The 15,623-nt window shown below is 40.7% G+C and overlaps 1 protein-coding gene across 2 annotated transcripts in view; it reads right to left on the bottom strand.

Moving 5' to 3' along the window:
* Positions 1-9,765: 9,765 nt before the first annotated feature.
* The window catches only part of gba2 (glucosidase, beta (bile acid) 2), a 54,278-nt gene continuing 48,420 nt past the window's right edge, over positions 9,766-15,623 (bottom strand). For both annotated transcript variants that reach the window (XM_060829671.1, XM_060829679.1), the window contains 2 exons: positions 12,646-12,837; positions 9,766-10,982 (listed from right to left, as the gene is read on the bottom strand). In XM_060829671.1, the coding sequence (XP_060685654.1) occupies positions 10,800-10,982; positions 12,646-12,837 (375 nt within the window). In that variant the 3' untranslated portion in view covers positions 9,766-10,799. The remainder of the gene's footprint in view (positions 10,983-12,645; positions 12,838-15,623) is intronic.

Raw genomic sequence — 15,623 nt, 5'->3', positions numbered from 1 at the left:
CTCTCCCTCCCACTCCACCGAGGACATGCAGGTCCTTGGACTCCTCCACCGGCAGAACACAACTACACGACGGCTGGAGGAGGAGCGCCTCATCTTCCGCCTGGGAACCCTCCAACCACAAGGTATGAATTCAGATTTCTCCAGTTTCCTCATTTCCCCTCCCCCCACCTTGTCTCAGTCGGTTCCCTCAACTCAGCACCGCCCTCCTAACCTGCAATCCTCTTCCTGACCTCTCCGCCCCCACTCCGGCCTATCACCCTCACCTTGACCTCCTTCCACCTATCCCACCTCCATCGCCCCTCCCCCAGTCCCTCCTCCCTACCTTTTATCTTAGCCTGCTTGGCTCTCTCTCTCTTATTCCTGATGAAGGGCTTATGCTCGAAACGTCGAATTCTCTATTCCTGAGATGCTTCCTGGCCTGCTGTGCTTTGACCAGCAACACATTTGCAGCTGTGATCTCCAGCATCTGCAGACCTCATTTTTTACTGCCTGCACTATGTTCAGTACCCTTCAAATATCGTTGGAAGAGTTACAGCCCTTGACAAAACCTGTCCTGTCTTCTTTTATAAGATCGAGCAGGACCTTTTCCAACCTCAGAGCTAGCATTTTGGATAGAATTTTAAAATCTGCATTCAACGGTGAAATTGGTCAGTGTGAAACACATTCTTCAGGCTCCTTCTCCTTCTTTAAAATGAGGGAGATATCAGCCTACCTAAGAGAGGTCAGCAGACAATCCTGTGCATATGAATAGTTATACATCCACAGAAGTGGCTCCACCAACACATTTATGAATTCTTTATAGAATTCACTTGGGAATCTGTCTGACTTTTGTGCTTTGCCACCCCGGAGGTGCCTTATTGCTTCCTGCATTTCCTGCACCATTATAGGTGCATTCAATAGGGAAGCCTATTCCGTGTTTATACTGGGGAGATCCAGATTCTCAAAAAAGGACTGCATTCTCTCTGCATCGTGGTCACCCCCTCTGATCAATATATCGCTGCAAAGTATTCCCTAAATCTAACATTAATCTTCTTCAACTCACAGGTAATCATACCAGCCTTCTCTGTAACAGACATAATAGATTGTGAAGCTTTTTCCCTCCTAGCCAAATATGCCAGATATCAATCTGGCTTGTCTCCAAATTCAAACAGTCTTTGTATAGAAAGGAAATCTCTTTTTTTAGCCACTTGTGTGTGCAACTTGACCCACTGCAACTTGACCAGAGATGGCCTATTATAATATGTTTCCTCAGCTATCTGCAGCCGGGCCTCCAGCATCCGTTGTTACTCCTCCCTCTGCCTCCTTCTAGTTGCAAAATATGAAGTGATCAGGCCTCGTAAATATGCCTGAGTGGCCTCCCAACGTATTGCCAGATTACTGGCTGTACCTGAGTTGATATCCCAAAAGGCCCTGAACACTCTTCTGATATAGTCAACAAATTTGCTATCCCTTAACAGAAATGGTCCTGTGCCAGTGCCGCACATCCATTCCACTACCCTTGATTTTATATCTAAATACACTGGCGCATGATCCGAGACAGCTGTATTCCCAATTTTGCATGCCAATGTTCTGTCCAAACCATCAGTTGGCATAAACAACATGTCAATTCGCGCATGGCACTTGTGTGGATTGGAGTAGAACGTAAAGTCTCTTCCATTAGGGTGGAGATGCCTCCATGCATCCACTAGTCCTAACTCTTCACACATGTCCACCAACTGCTTAGATTGCGCGGGCTACCTGCTGGGCCCCTTGGCACCCTGTCAACTTCAGAATTTATCAAGTGATTAAAATCCCCTCCTATGATCATGCAGTGCACCCCAAGATTCATTAATTTAGCCACTGCTTCAATTAAAAAAATTAAGAGGGTGCGCTAGAGGACAATATACATTCAAGATGCCATACTCTTCCCCATGTAGGAGGGCTTTAAGAATAATTATGGTCCACGTTTGTCCTTAATCTGCTCCGTTACCTCAAAAGGGAGGTTCCTTCTTACCAATATAGCCACTCCTCTACTCTTAGAACTGAAGAAGGGGAAGAATACCTTGTCATATCCCCCCTGCCTCCTTATCAGTTAGATGCATCTCTTGCAGTAGGGCAATGTCCACCCTTTCCTTCCTAAGGCTGGATAACACCTTCTCCCTTTTAAATTCCAGGTGCACCATCTGAACAAATCACCAGCCATGTCATCCAGGGCAGCCCGTGGTTTCCCAAAAGGAGGAAGGTTATCTGAAGTTTGATGAGCTACAAAGACATTAACTCTATGAAGTCTAAAAACTGCTACAACTAAAAAAACCTAATCATTGCTTTTAACTGAAACAAACACCCAAATAACCCCCAATTAATTAGAGACCTTCCCCCTTGCCAATAGGGCACATTCCTCCCAATCCTTGCTATTATCCCACCTCCCTCTAGCTGAGGCCATGCCCTAGCCCCAGGCAATTCACAAATGAGGACAATCTGTTACTTACATTCTGAGAGTTAACAATGGATATCCATTCCACCCCCTGCCCTTAACCACAGATATAGCCATCCCCAATACAAAATCAAAAGGACAACAGTATTAAAAAAAAGTCCTAGATAATTCTAACTGACCGATATGTAAAATAATTCCAGGTTTTACAACAAGGCCGTATGTATAAAGCCAATAACCACAAAGAAAGAAAGGGGGAGAGAGAGAGAAGTGAAAAAAGGGCAATAAAAAAAAAACATACCACTGTCTGCAACGATGTCCCCTCCCCTCCCACCCCGACTCAAGTCCTTCAATTCACAAAATAATTCACAAAGTCCTTCTTCGCCTTTTCTGTGGAGCCAGAGTTATATACTGATCCCCATGGGTGAAACGCAACATGGCCAGGTACCTCAAGGAATATTGAATGTGCAGGTCCATTAATTCTTTCTGACTTCATCAAATGCCCTTCTCTTCTTAATTAGGGCTCCTGAAAAAAAACATTATCTTTGAGCCTTTGTACATTAAATCCTGTGAATATCTTCCCAGTCTTCTTGCTATTTCAACTATTAACTGTTTTTCTTTATAATACAAGAGCTGCACTAGGATCATGCATTGGTGCAGGTCTGACCCGGACCTGCACATTGCGATCCGGTGGGCCCACTCCATGCTCACCAGGCCCGATTCCAACTCCAGCCCCAGGAATTTGACCAGGTCCTTGCCTTCCTCGCGTTCCGGAAGACCCACGACCCTCTAAGTGTTTTCTCCTATTTTTGTTCTCTAGGTTGTTGACTTGCTCCTGAAGGACCTGAACCTGGTCTTCCAGTGATCGGATCCTTCCTACCAAGACCTCTGCCATGGTCTCCGATGCCGCAATCCTCTCTTCCATTGACTCCATTCTTCGGTCCAGTAGTTTGAACCGGTGCCCTCTTGACTTGACCTTTTCACCCTGGGAAAAAACCTCTGACTATTCACCATATCCATGCCTCCCATAGTTTTGTAGACCTCCATCAGGTTGACCCTCATCCTCCGTCTTTCCAGTTTATCCAATCACTCCTCAAACTAAAACCCTCCAGACAAGCACAGAGAGCAATGGACACCATAGATGTGGTGCAGCGTATTATCCTCTGCCATTTCCTCCACCTACAATCATACCCCAGCACCAGATACATAGATTTCCCTCCCCACCACTATCAGCATTCCACAGAGACTATTCCCTCTGCAACTCCCTCATTAGGGCCATACCCTTTACCAACCCACCCACCCACTCCTGGCATCTTCCCTTGCTGCTTCAAGAAGTGGAAATCCTACACCCACACCTCCCAGTCACCTCTATACAGGGCCTCAAAAGGATCCTTTCACATCCGGTAGAGATCTTCCTGCATGTCCAATCACCTCATCGACCATGTCCGCTGCTCTCGATGTGGTCTCCTCTACATCGGTGAGACAGGACGCCAACTCGCAGAATGTTTCAGGAAACATCTGAGCCACATGCACCAAACATTCCCACTGCCCTGCAGCCAAGCACTTCAACTCCCCCTTCCACTCCACCAAGGACATGCAAGTCCTGGACCTTCTCCACCACCAATCCAAGTCACCCAACACCTGGAGGAAGAACACCTCATCTTCCGTCTTGGGATTCTCCAACCACACAGATCAACGTTGATTTCACCCCTCCGGCCCCCCCCACCCCATTCCAGATTCAACCTTCCAATTCAGCACCATGACCTCGAACTGTCCTACTTGTCCATCTTCCTTCTCACCTATCTGCTCTACCCTCCCCTCCAACCAATCACCATCACTTCCCCCATCCATCTATCACCTTTCCAGCTACCTCCCCCAGCCTCATCCCCATCTTCTGTTTATCTCTCAGTCCCCTTTCCCCATCCCCATGAATCTGGTAGATTCTCCTGTTCCTCAGAAGCTGCCTAACCTGCTGTGCTTTTCCAGTGCCAGTTTTCAACTCTGATCTCTTCCTAATCAGTAACACAACTCCACCTCTTATTTCCTGCTGTCTCAGCTACTTGTTAGTTAGGCTGCCAATCCTGTCCCTCTTTCAACGATGTATCTGTGAAAGCAACATCATAACTGCATGCATTAACCCAGACTCTAAGTTCATCTGTTTTACCCATTTCTTGCGTTGAAGCAAATACAGTCCAAGCCTCAAGTTCTGCTGAACTCAGCAACCTCTCCCTAAGCAACATACTATCGTGGAGTCTCTCTTGCAGCCACAAAATCATCTATGCACCCGACCATCGATTCTCCAATTATTACTGCTGTTACTATATTTCTCATCTTCCAGAATTCAGTTCAGAATCAATATTTCTAAACTGCTCCAATATCAATCTCAAAAAAAAGGAATTTTGACTGTGATAAAACTTATAGTAGTGGCTGAGTGGTTAGCACTGCTGCCTCACAGTAGCAGGTGTCCGGATTCAATTCCAACCTTGGGAGATGGTGTGGAGTTTGCAAATTCCCAGTATATCCACATGGGTTTCCTCCAGGTGCTCTGGTTTTCTCCCATAATCCAAAGATGTGCAGGTTAGGTGGATTGGCTATGCTAAATTGCCAATAGTGTCTAGGGATGTGCAGGTTAGCTGGGTTAGCCATGGGAAATGCAAGGTTACAGGATGCTGTTCCGAGGATCTGTGGAAACCCGATGGCCTGCTTCCACACTAAGAATTCTAGGTGGAGGTGTCAGAGTCTTTTTACTGGCATGCTCTCATGCCAATCTCTTCTGGTAGATTAATTTATCCTGTTACCTTTTAATTTAGTTTCATCAGCCACAGTCTTGCTTACCAGAGTTAGTCACTTAAGGTTATTTGCCCCACTTTGTTACTAAATGGCAGTTTTCTAAAAATAATAATCAAAGATTAATGTTCTCATAGCAAAGTTTCAGCAGTGAAACAAAGTAGGGTAAACAAATGCACCCCATTAATAAGGCGTGTATGAAATTGGTTTGCTACTGACTTTTGGGAACAATAGTAAAATGCTGTGGAGCGACTTTTATTCAAGATTCTACATAGCAACAAAGTAAAACCAGGAAAACAGATCAAATGACGGCTGCATTTCTGTTAAAAATACAAAAACAAACAAGAGATTCTGAGAATATTTTACTTGATTTCTCTGTAGCATATATATTAAAAATTATTTACAATTTAAGCAAAAAAGGGGCTAACTTACATTTACAAATATCAATTAATGCTCTCCTGAAGAATGAATCACTGTTTTACTGATTGTTATATTTAGCATGCAATCGGAATTCATTACCTAATAACTACAAGACTATAAAACATGCAGACCATTGCAATTAACATCTGTATGTAATGATTTTCAACAAAACATGCATTTCGTTACCCCGAATAAAGCACTGTAGATAGTAATAAACAATATACATGCCCTAGATGCTGATTGCCACCATTCTATGTAATAGTTGAATAATTAAAAATAAATATTTGAGCATAAAAATCTAAAGTTAAAAGAAGAATCACATTAACCTATCAAAGGTTCAGGTTTAATCCAGGCACCACTTAAACTATACATCTGAAACATCAGATGAACAGCAATCGTAGAAGCATTCATTAGGCTGAGAGCAGCACTGCTTTGTGAAGGATGGGGTAAAAGGCAAAAACAAAAAATAAGGAGAAACATTACATCCACGAGCTGTTTCTACTAGAGTGAACTCATTTCAGACAGCTATTAGTATAATTACCTCATCCACTTCCGATGTCTGTTAAATAGTCTTAATTAAATCACAGAAGAACAAGTTAATCTGGCCTCTGCTTCATTTTACTGTACGGCTTTTGGGGAAAAAAAATTGTCAAGTTTTTTTGATAAAGAATACTAATTAGAATTTTTTTTGCTGCAAACTGACCTGTAACATAATTCTAAGTTTGTGAAGCAATGAGAAGTCCAAGTCATAAAGAAACAATGTTAAAAGTCACACGATACCCGGTTATAGCCGAACAGGCTTATTTGGGATCATAATCTTTCGGAGTGCTGCTCCTTAATAAGGTGAAGTTATTGGTGACTTTACCTGAAGGAGCACACACCAAAAGCTTGTGATTTCAAATAAACCTGTTGGATTATAACCTGGTGTTGTGTGACTTCTGAATGTCCTGCCCAATCCCACATTGACACCTTCACATCAGAAAGAAGCAAATTCCCAGTGTGTAGAAGGTGATCCAGATTCACAGATATTAAAGTTTTATTTTTAATTTTTTTTCTGGCTTGCTATCTCCTCTAAAAGGTAACACACAGTTCTTTGAAATCTAGAACTGTCCCCAAAACCTGTCAAGGCCAAGACGTTTAAAAAATTCAAAATGCTGATTGATAAATTTATATTGGGAAAGAGTATGAAAAGAAATGGAACTGTACAAGGACTATAAATGGAATTACAGATCAATCCTCATTGAACTGAATTGTCAAACAGACGGAGAGCTGAATGACAACTCATTCCCATGTTGTTTTGCATTATTCTGTACAGTTGTATATTTTGTTCTCCAAAAGCAACACTGGTTAAAATGTTTTTCATTGAAATTAGGAACTTTTAAAATAAGTTGTTCTCGACTTAATTATTTTTAAAATGCACTGGGTTTTACAATTGAAGTATGAGCACAAGTATGAGACTGTCTTACTTTCACTCTGTTTCTAATTCTCAATCTTCAAGTCAGTCATAATCAGCAGAGACCAAATGATCCACACACCAGAGTATGGGAGATAAAATTTAACTTCAGCAGAAATTGAAATAGATAGTATACAGTATACTAAAAACCCCCCTTCCCACCCTGAAGTGGAACTTAAACTCTACATCTCCAAAGCAGTCTTCAATTTGGTCTTTCAACTTGCTGCATATAGGAATTCGACTGTGCTACCAAGCTTGTTCATTACTGTGAGGCATACCTCAAGGTGATTACAACATTAATGATTTTCTTTCTTGTGAACCACCTACACTTGGTTCTTGTTGGTGGAGGTTATAAAAAAAAAGCCAACAGCACAACATCAAACACTGACAAGAAATCCAACAAAAAGTGTTGATGAGTTAGAAAGGGGGACATAGAAAATGGCCATTTAGGGGAGATCCAAGATGGCGGCGACTCAGCAAGTCTGAGTCTACAGAGCCCTTCCCAAAACCTGGGAAAAGTGGGTTTCCTGCCCCCACCACACTTGCCAAACCACCCAAAAAATTTCTTTAATCTTAATTAGCTGCTGAATATTATATTTAAACAGTCTAATACTGAGTGGATAATGAGTAAATCAAAGGGACCCCGCAGCTCTCAGAAAACAAAGACCCCTCCCCCACCCTCCTCTCCTCCGGCTGCAGCTGATGTAAAAACAGGCCTTATAGAGATGATTGCTAGATTGGAATCGACACTCGTCAATTTCATCGCAGAATCCCGACAGAGATGGAATGCATTCGAAGAAAAGCTGCAGAAACAGAATCACTCTATCGGAGAATTGCAGGGCCGAGTGGAGGGGGCGGAACTAAAGGCCACGACCTCCGAGGCTGCAGCTCAAACAGCTGCAGAACAGGTGCGAACCCTCGAGCAGAGAATCAGGGCCTTTGAAATCTACATGGATGATATTGACAACAGAAATCGGAGAAAGAATATTCGGTTGCTGGGCCTTCAAGAACAAGAAGGGAAAGGACAGTTAGCAGCATTTCTGGAGCGATGGCTGCCCCAGCTTTTAAACCTGGGGACTGAAACTGACCGGGTAAGGGTGGAGTGGGCCTACCGGGTCGCAGTACGCGGATCTGGCCCAAACCAGCGCCCACGCCCGGTCCTGTTCCGGCTGCAGAGTTATAGGGAGAGGCAGATACTCCTGGATGCCTCCAGAAAGCTTGGAAAGGATCTTAAAGCTATGATTCATGAAGGATCCAAGATTATGTTATTTCAGGACTTCTCCTCGGCTTTGGCACGAAGAAGGAAGGCGTTTGATGAGGTGAAGAAATGTTTAAGGGACTTAGATATTCAATACACCTTACGCTACCCAGCGACGTTATGCTTTACCCACGAAGGATCCGAGTATAATTTTAGATCATCGGAAGAGGCCAAGAAACTTTTAGACTCGGTTAAATAAATCGTAAGAGACAATTTATGTTGGCTTGCCTCTCCCACACTCCGTGGGGAGAAATGGATACTTTATTCTGCTTTACTTTTGCCTCTGGGAGCGGGGTTGTCTTCCTTGCTATGTTATTATACTTAACTGTAATCTGTTGGAGTTGTAATTTTATAGTTATGTGTGTTTGTACGTGGCATTGATGCTAGCAGATATACTCAGGTATGGGTGGGGAGGGGTGGGGGTGCGGCGCTCACTGTTAACTCTAGCTCAGTATTATATCTAAATCCTATTAAGGAGCGCCCGGGTTGAGGGTGGGACACTGTTTGGGAGAGGATATGGTGGAACATTGGAAAGGTAGTAAGGCCCCCTGAGAACAAGGGGGAAGATCTCCATTCAAACATGTTTAATTTTTTTTTGTTCTTATTGTTTGGAAATAGCTTCCTTTTTATCATACTGTTATGAGTGTATTAGCGAACATTTTCTCTTATTTGAAGGATGTAAGCGACTCAACTATACACTCTGGATGATTGTGGATTAGTTGAATTTTGATGATTATATATTTAAGATCTATTTTTATATTAATGTTTGTGCTTGAAAATTCTGCTTATTTTTGTAAATTTGTCAAAATGTTAAATTCCCAATAAAAATATCTATATAAAAAAAAAGAAAATGGCCATTTAGAATATGTTCAGAATAATAAAAGTGAACCAACATTTGGACAGGTTTGAGTTTGTTTTGTGTACTAGATTTAGAAAATAAGCCCAAGAAATTATCAAAACAAAAATAAATGTCTGTGAAACAGCAAGTTTTAGTGAAACCTCGATGGCTTTAAATATCAATGTATTACAAACTTGGTTTTCAGAGATAATGCTAAAACTAACATTGAAAATTCAGGGCATTAACCGAACATTCTTTCTATTGGTTGGCTGTAAACTTTCAATATTTCTTTACTTCTAATTTTCAGAATTTGTTTTTCTGTATACAATATAGATCTTTGAACATATATATTTTACTGCAGGGTTGATGTTAGACAGTTAGCCTTCAGCATTTTTACCCCACATTCTACATTTCCTTTCTCCTCAAAATGGCCATTACTTTGCACTATAAAAGTGATTAGTTACTTCTGAGATTTAGCTTAATTCACACTGAATCAAATTGCAAACAATTTGTAATACACAGTTGGGCACTCATTCAAAATGATATATTTGTAGTGCACTCAAATATATAGAAAAAAGTGACTAAAATCAATTCATATATACAGACACAAAAATGTACAATTTATTATTTCATGCATAGTAACCCGACCAAGTTTGGTGTCAAAAGTCTGTTACATACCCAAATGAGGGTAGTTTAAAAAACAAAAGATTAACACACAGTACTGCTTTGTTTAAAACTCTTCAGTTCAAAAGTAAGTTCAACCAGAAAAATTTGACATGTCTGAGAAACATTTCAAATCAACATTTTCACAACTGTTTTGTAAAATTGCATTGATTTTCTAAATGATTGTTATTGATTGTATAAACAAAGTGCAAATATACAATTTAGTGATCATCCATATTCATCACAAACATTTCAATTTAGACTATGCCTTTGAATTCATAAAGCAAATCCTTCAGGACCTAAAATATAACATCTGGAAAGAAGATATTAGGAAAGTTGTTTAATGATTGAACTATCTGAGCCAGAAATCATGAGTACTTCATAGTTTGAAATAAATCCAAGTGAAGTATTATCTTGACATTCTCCTGCACCAGTGACCATATGCCTAAAAAAGGTTTCAATGTTTTGCTGTCAACTTTCAAAAACAGGAATGTGCTCTTTTTGTCTTAAAAAAAATGGCAAGGCTGCTTGAAAGGTTTAGGTTCAGCCTTGTATTGCATAATGAACATCATTAATTTAAGATGCTCACGTAAATCTGAAAACATAATATAATCAATTTTTGTTATTACTATTAATTTGCTGTTGAACTGTTTTAATCTGGTGCACATTTTTCAGGGCTTTAATATAAATTAAAGTTATAACGAAGTGTGCTTGATTAAATTTTTTAGGACATCATTTGACATGAATGAAAACAATTGATCTTGCATCTTCTCTTTAATGAGGAATATTTTTATAATTATTTTGCACACTTTGCATATTACTGTAATACAATGAAGTAGTGGTATATTTGGAAAATAGTCAAAGCTCTAATTGATGCTAGGGTTTGGAGGTGCATTACTGACTAAAGAAAGTAAATGACAAATCTGAAGCTCACTCATCATTTACAAATATGAATGTCAAACAAGTCAAGTCACCCATGCATTTTGTCCAGTGCTAGCTGCATACTCCAAATGCTCAGAGGTCTCATATATGCCAATGAACGATAAATGTTCTTTTTGCAATAAGCTTCAGGTGTCTGAAAAGCCATGCCAAGTTGTTCCCATACTGTCCTGTATGCACCTTCTGCAGTCTTGAAACCTTCATTGACAAGTCCCTATAAATCCCCAGAGGAAAACAATTAATCTTTTAAATGAATCTTAAGTTAAACTATATTTCAAAAATATGTTATAATGCAAACTAATGTACTCATAACCACTGCATAAGAATAAGCATGCAGGCAGAGGAGGAGGAGGAAGATAGATTTTGGGGAGCACATGCAAGGGTGGGTGTAAAATTGAGAAAGAGGTCAGGCAGAATTATTGGAAGTCGACAGCCTGAATTTAAAAGTATAGGTGCCTACTACAGCCACTAGGTAGCACTTATGATGTAGCAACCATAGATGTGATTCCAACCCTACAGATCTAGTTTTTTTTTGACAATTATCTTCTCCCTTTTCACCACCTTTCTGATGATGCTCTCTGCATATTCATCTACTAATTTATCACTGCACATGCCACCCCAATAATTCTTCATTCCAGTATAGATTTTCCCAGATGAAATCAATCATTAATTCCTTACTTTTAAAGCAAATAAAGTTAAATGGTAGGTGACGTGCAGATTGGAAGTCAGTTCTGTAGAGCTTTGAAGTGGAGGTTTGAGTTTTCACAGTGATTTGTAGGTGCTTTGATAACAACAGGTGATTGAGGCACCAGCACTAGTGAGACAAAACCTAACATTTAGTTTAATGGGCAATTGCTGGAAAATAATGAGTATTGTTCAAATATAGTTGGCAGGATTATCCACACTGTGTTGTTGGAAAAGCGCAGCAGGTCAGGCAGCATCCAAGGAGCAAGAGAATTGACGTTTCAGGCATAAGCCCTTCAGATTCCCCATGGCTATAGAAGTCTGGAAACCACAAAAGTTTTGATTTGTTTGTATGTATGTGCATTTACATTTGTACACACAAACACACACTTTTGACCTTGGTTAGCTATTCCAATTAGACATACAAAATGTCTACAAAATGTAGACATACAAGTCAGAAAACATTTAATGACAGAGAAACAGTTGATGTTTCAAATCAATCGGAAATACTGAATTGATCTCTCTCTCTCTCTCTCTCTACAGATGCTGCCATGCCTAAGTATTTTTAGCATATTCCCCTTAGATTAGATTACTTAGTGTGGAAACAGGCCCTTCGGCTCAACAAGTCTACACCGACCCGCCGAAGCACAACCCACCCAGACCCACTCCCCTACATTTACCCCTTCACCTAACACTACAGGCAATTTAGCACGGCCAATTCACCTAACCTGCACATTTTTGGACTGTGGGAGGAAACCGGAGCACATGGACACAAACTAGCCATGAAATGACACGACCAACTATCCTTAGTAGCCACACACGCAGATGACAAGCAACATGAATTCGACTGGGACAACACTACTATTATAGGACAAGCCAAACAGAGAACAGCCAGGGAATTCCTAGAAGCATGGCACTCATCCACAGATTCAATCAATAAGCACATTGACCTGGACCCAATATAGCGGCCACTGCAACGGACAGCTGAAACTGACAACCGGAAGCGGCAGATTCAAACCACTACAAATGCCGGAGGAAAGATCACAGAAGCGCTTCACAGGAGGCTCCCAAGCACTGAGGATGTCACCAAGACAGGGGACGAAACGTCTGCAACACAAATTCCCAGCTCGGCGAACATCATTGAGTTTAACTCAAAGTCTCCAGTACCGGAAACATCTTTCTTACGAACTCACCTCTTGTATCATGGTGGCAGCCAGACCATAGACTACCCCAATCCAAACCTCATCTGATTGGACACTGGATGTGTCTATTGTACCATTGGGTCTCATTCCATTTACTGCACCCATAGTCCCATTGGCAAAACTCATTACATTCAAGTCGAAGATTGTCTTTAGTGCTGATAATACATGAGCTTTTGGAAATACCTGTAAATATTAAATAACATTCTTATTTTAGCAGCATGTGATATATACATGCACATTACATATTTATCAATTTTCAACTATTGCTGCATACAATATAGCACCACCACAGGGCAGACAAGAAATTCAGCTTTATGCCTCTGAAACCTCTTCCATGATTTCCCAAATTGATGATGTGAAACAATTTTGTTGATCAATTATTTTTCAAGCAAGAAAATGCTCCATCTCTGCTGAAAATGTGTTGCTGGTTAAAGCACAGCAGGTCAGGCAGCATCCAAGGAACAGGAAATTCGATGTTTCAGGCCAAAGCCCTTCATCAGGACATTTTCAGCTCTGATCTCCAGCATCTGCAGACCTCACGTTTTACTCGAATGCTTCATCTCACCTCACCAGATAAACAAACTATAGCCTAAACTAAACCATCCAGCAAATTTCAGGTGTAAGTTTACTGTGTCAATACAGTCTCTCTGTCCAATTATTTAAGGAAACAGTTGGAATAGAATTACAGACTGAAGGCACACAATAATCTTGAGTAAATGCATTAATTTCACAATACTATTATGCTATACAGAACAGACACTTTTTAGGGTTAATCTGCTTGATCTAAATTTCTTGATTTTAGCCACACATAGACAATTAAAATGTGGTTCCTTTAAACTAGAAAATGAAACAATAATATAGCCTGCTCCTGATACTGAATAGAGATCCAATTTAGAAAATCCATGATTCTTAGGACAGGACATGAAAAGGATCAGGCTTAAGTGAGAGTCTTCCCTTCGATAATTTCTATTCATGGCTTATTCTTCAAGAATTATTTAGATTAGATATCTGCTTGCACCCAAAGGTGTATCCAGAAATGAAATTGCAGTGGAGGGGAACAAAAAAATAGACTTGAAATAATTTTGAGCTTTACAAACATTGATAACAGTATTTAACAATTTTTACAAGTTGCAGGTATATGAAGCAGAGGGGCAGGATGAGCTATATTTTCACATTATAGGTTGTAATCAAGCTAGGGCCATTATTTATCAGGAAGTGCAAAATTAAGTTTTATCGGCAATGATTGCCATTGATGTTGTAATTGTTTCTTCAACAGGCATCTTGCAAGGATGATGCAACATTCAAGTAATCTACTTGAAACTATGTCCAGACTTCGCAGACTTTTGAAAAATAAAAATTAGAATAAAGAATAGAAATATTCCAGCTAGCCTTTCTTTCTTCCTAGGAAATGGTTCAGGACCATTTCCTAAGAGCTTGGCAGCAAGATACACAGATTCTGGTATTCCACCAACATTGTGTCGAGCTTGCACATTACTTTTTCTAAATGGCTTCATTATCACAATGTATGTGGTCCATAACATTGTAGAATTTTTACTAAAAATATATTTTCATGGAATATCCATGCTGAAAAGGCCAACATTTATGGTCAATCAACAACTGCCTTCGAGAAGGTAGAGATTAGCTACCTTATTAAACTGCTGTAGAACATACATCCACACTGCTGTTAGGGAAGTAACTCCATGATTTAGCCCCTGCGATAGCGAAGGAAATGAAACCAAACTTCCAAATCAGGATGGTGTATGGCTCGGAACCTACAAGTCATGGTATACCCATGCATCTGCTGCTCTTACTATTCTAGGTTGTACGGATCACAAGTTTAGAAAGTGCTGATGAGGGAGCCTTGTGAGAGTTTCTGCAGTGCATCTTGTGGCAGACCAGGGGATCCAACATTAATTTTTAGATCCTCTTTGGGCACGGGATGGGTGCTAGAGGATTAGAAGACAGGTCATGTGAAACCATTATTCAAAAATGAGTAATGGGAAAAACCAGGGAACTACAGGCCATCAAGTCTAACATTTGTGATAGGCAAATTATTGGGGGACAAACAATCTGAGGGACAGAGTTAATCGCCTCTGTGAGAGAAGGATTAATCAAGGATAGTCACCTAGGCTTTGTAGCAGGCAGATCTTTTCTAACTTTTCTTTATTCATTCACAGGATGACGGTGTTGCTGGTTAAGCTGTATTTATTACCCATCTCTAATTGCCTAGAGGCCAATTAAGAGTTAGAGTTAATCACATTGCTGTGGGGGTCAGGAATCACAAATAGGTCAGGATTATGTAAGGATGGCATTTTAGAACATAGAAAAATACAGCGCAGAACAGGCCCTTTGGCCCTCGATGTTGCGCCGACCTGTGAACTATTCTCAGCTCGTCCCCATACACTATCCCAAAATTATCCATGTGCTTATCTAAGGATTGTTTAAATCTCCCTAATGTGGCTGAGTTGACTACCTTAGCAGGTACGGCATTCCACGTCCTTACCACTGTCTGTGTAAAGAACTTGCCTCCGACATCTGTCTTAAATCTATTACCCCTCAATTTGTAGTTATGCCCTCTCATACAAGTGGATGTCATTATCCTATGAAAAAGTCTTTCTCTGTCTATCCTATCTAATCCTCTGGTCATCTTGTATGTCTCAATCAAATCCCCCCTTGGTCTTCTTCTTTCCAATGAGAATAGACCCAAGTCTCTCAGTCTTTCCTCACAAGGCCTTCCCTCCAGACCAGGCAACATCCTCTGCACCTTCTCCAATGCTGCCACATCCTTTCTGTAATGGGGCAACCAGAACTGTACACAATATTCCAAGTGTAGCCTCACCAACATTTTGTATAGTTGCAGCATGATATTGCGGTTCTGGAACTCAATCCCACTACCAATGAAACCTAACATACCGTATGCCTTCTTAACCTGGGGGCAGTGATTTCTGGCAATCAACAATTCATAGTCT

This window comes from Hemiscyllium ocellatum, chromosome 1 (genome assembly GCF_020745735.1).
Source record: "Hemiscyllium ocellatum isolate sHemOce1 chromosome 1, sHemOce1.pat.X.cur, whole genome shotgun sequence".
NCBI lineage: Eukaryota > Metazoa > Chordata > Chondrichthyes > Orectolobiformes > Hemiscylliidae > Hemiscyllium > Hemiscyllium ocellatum.
Note: the sequence above shows the minus strand (reverse complement) of the source record. Positions and strands in the feature narration are given on the sequence as shown.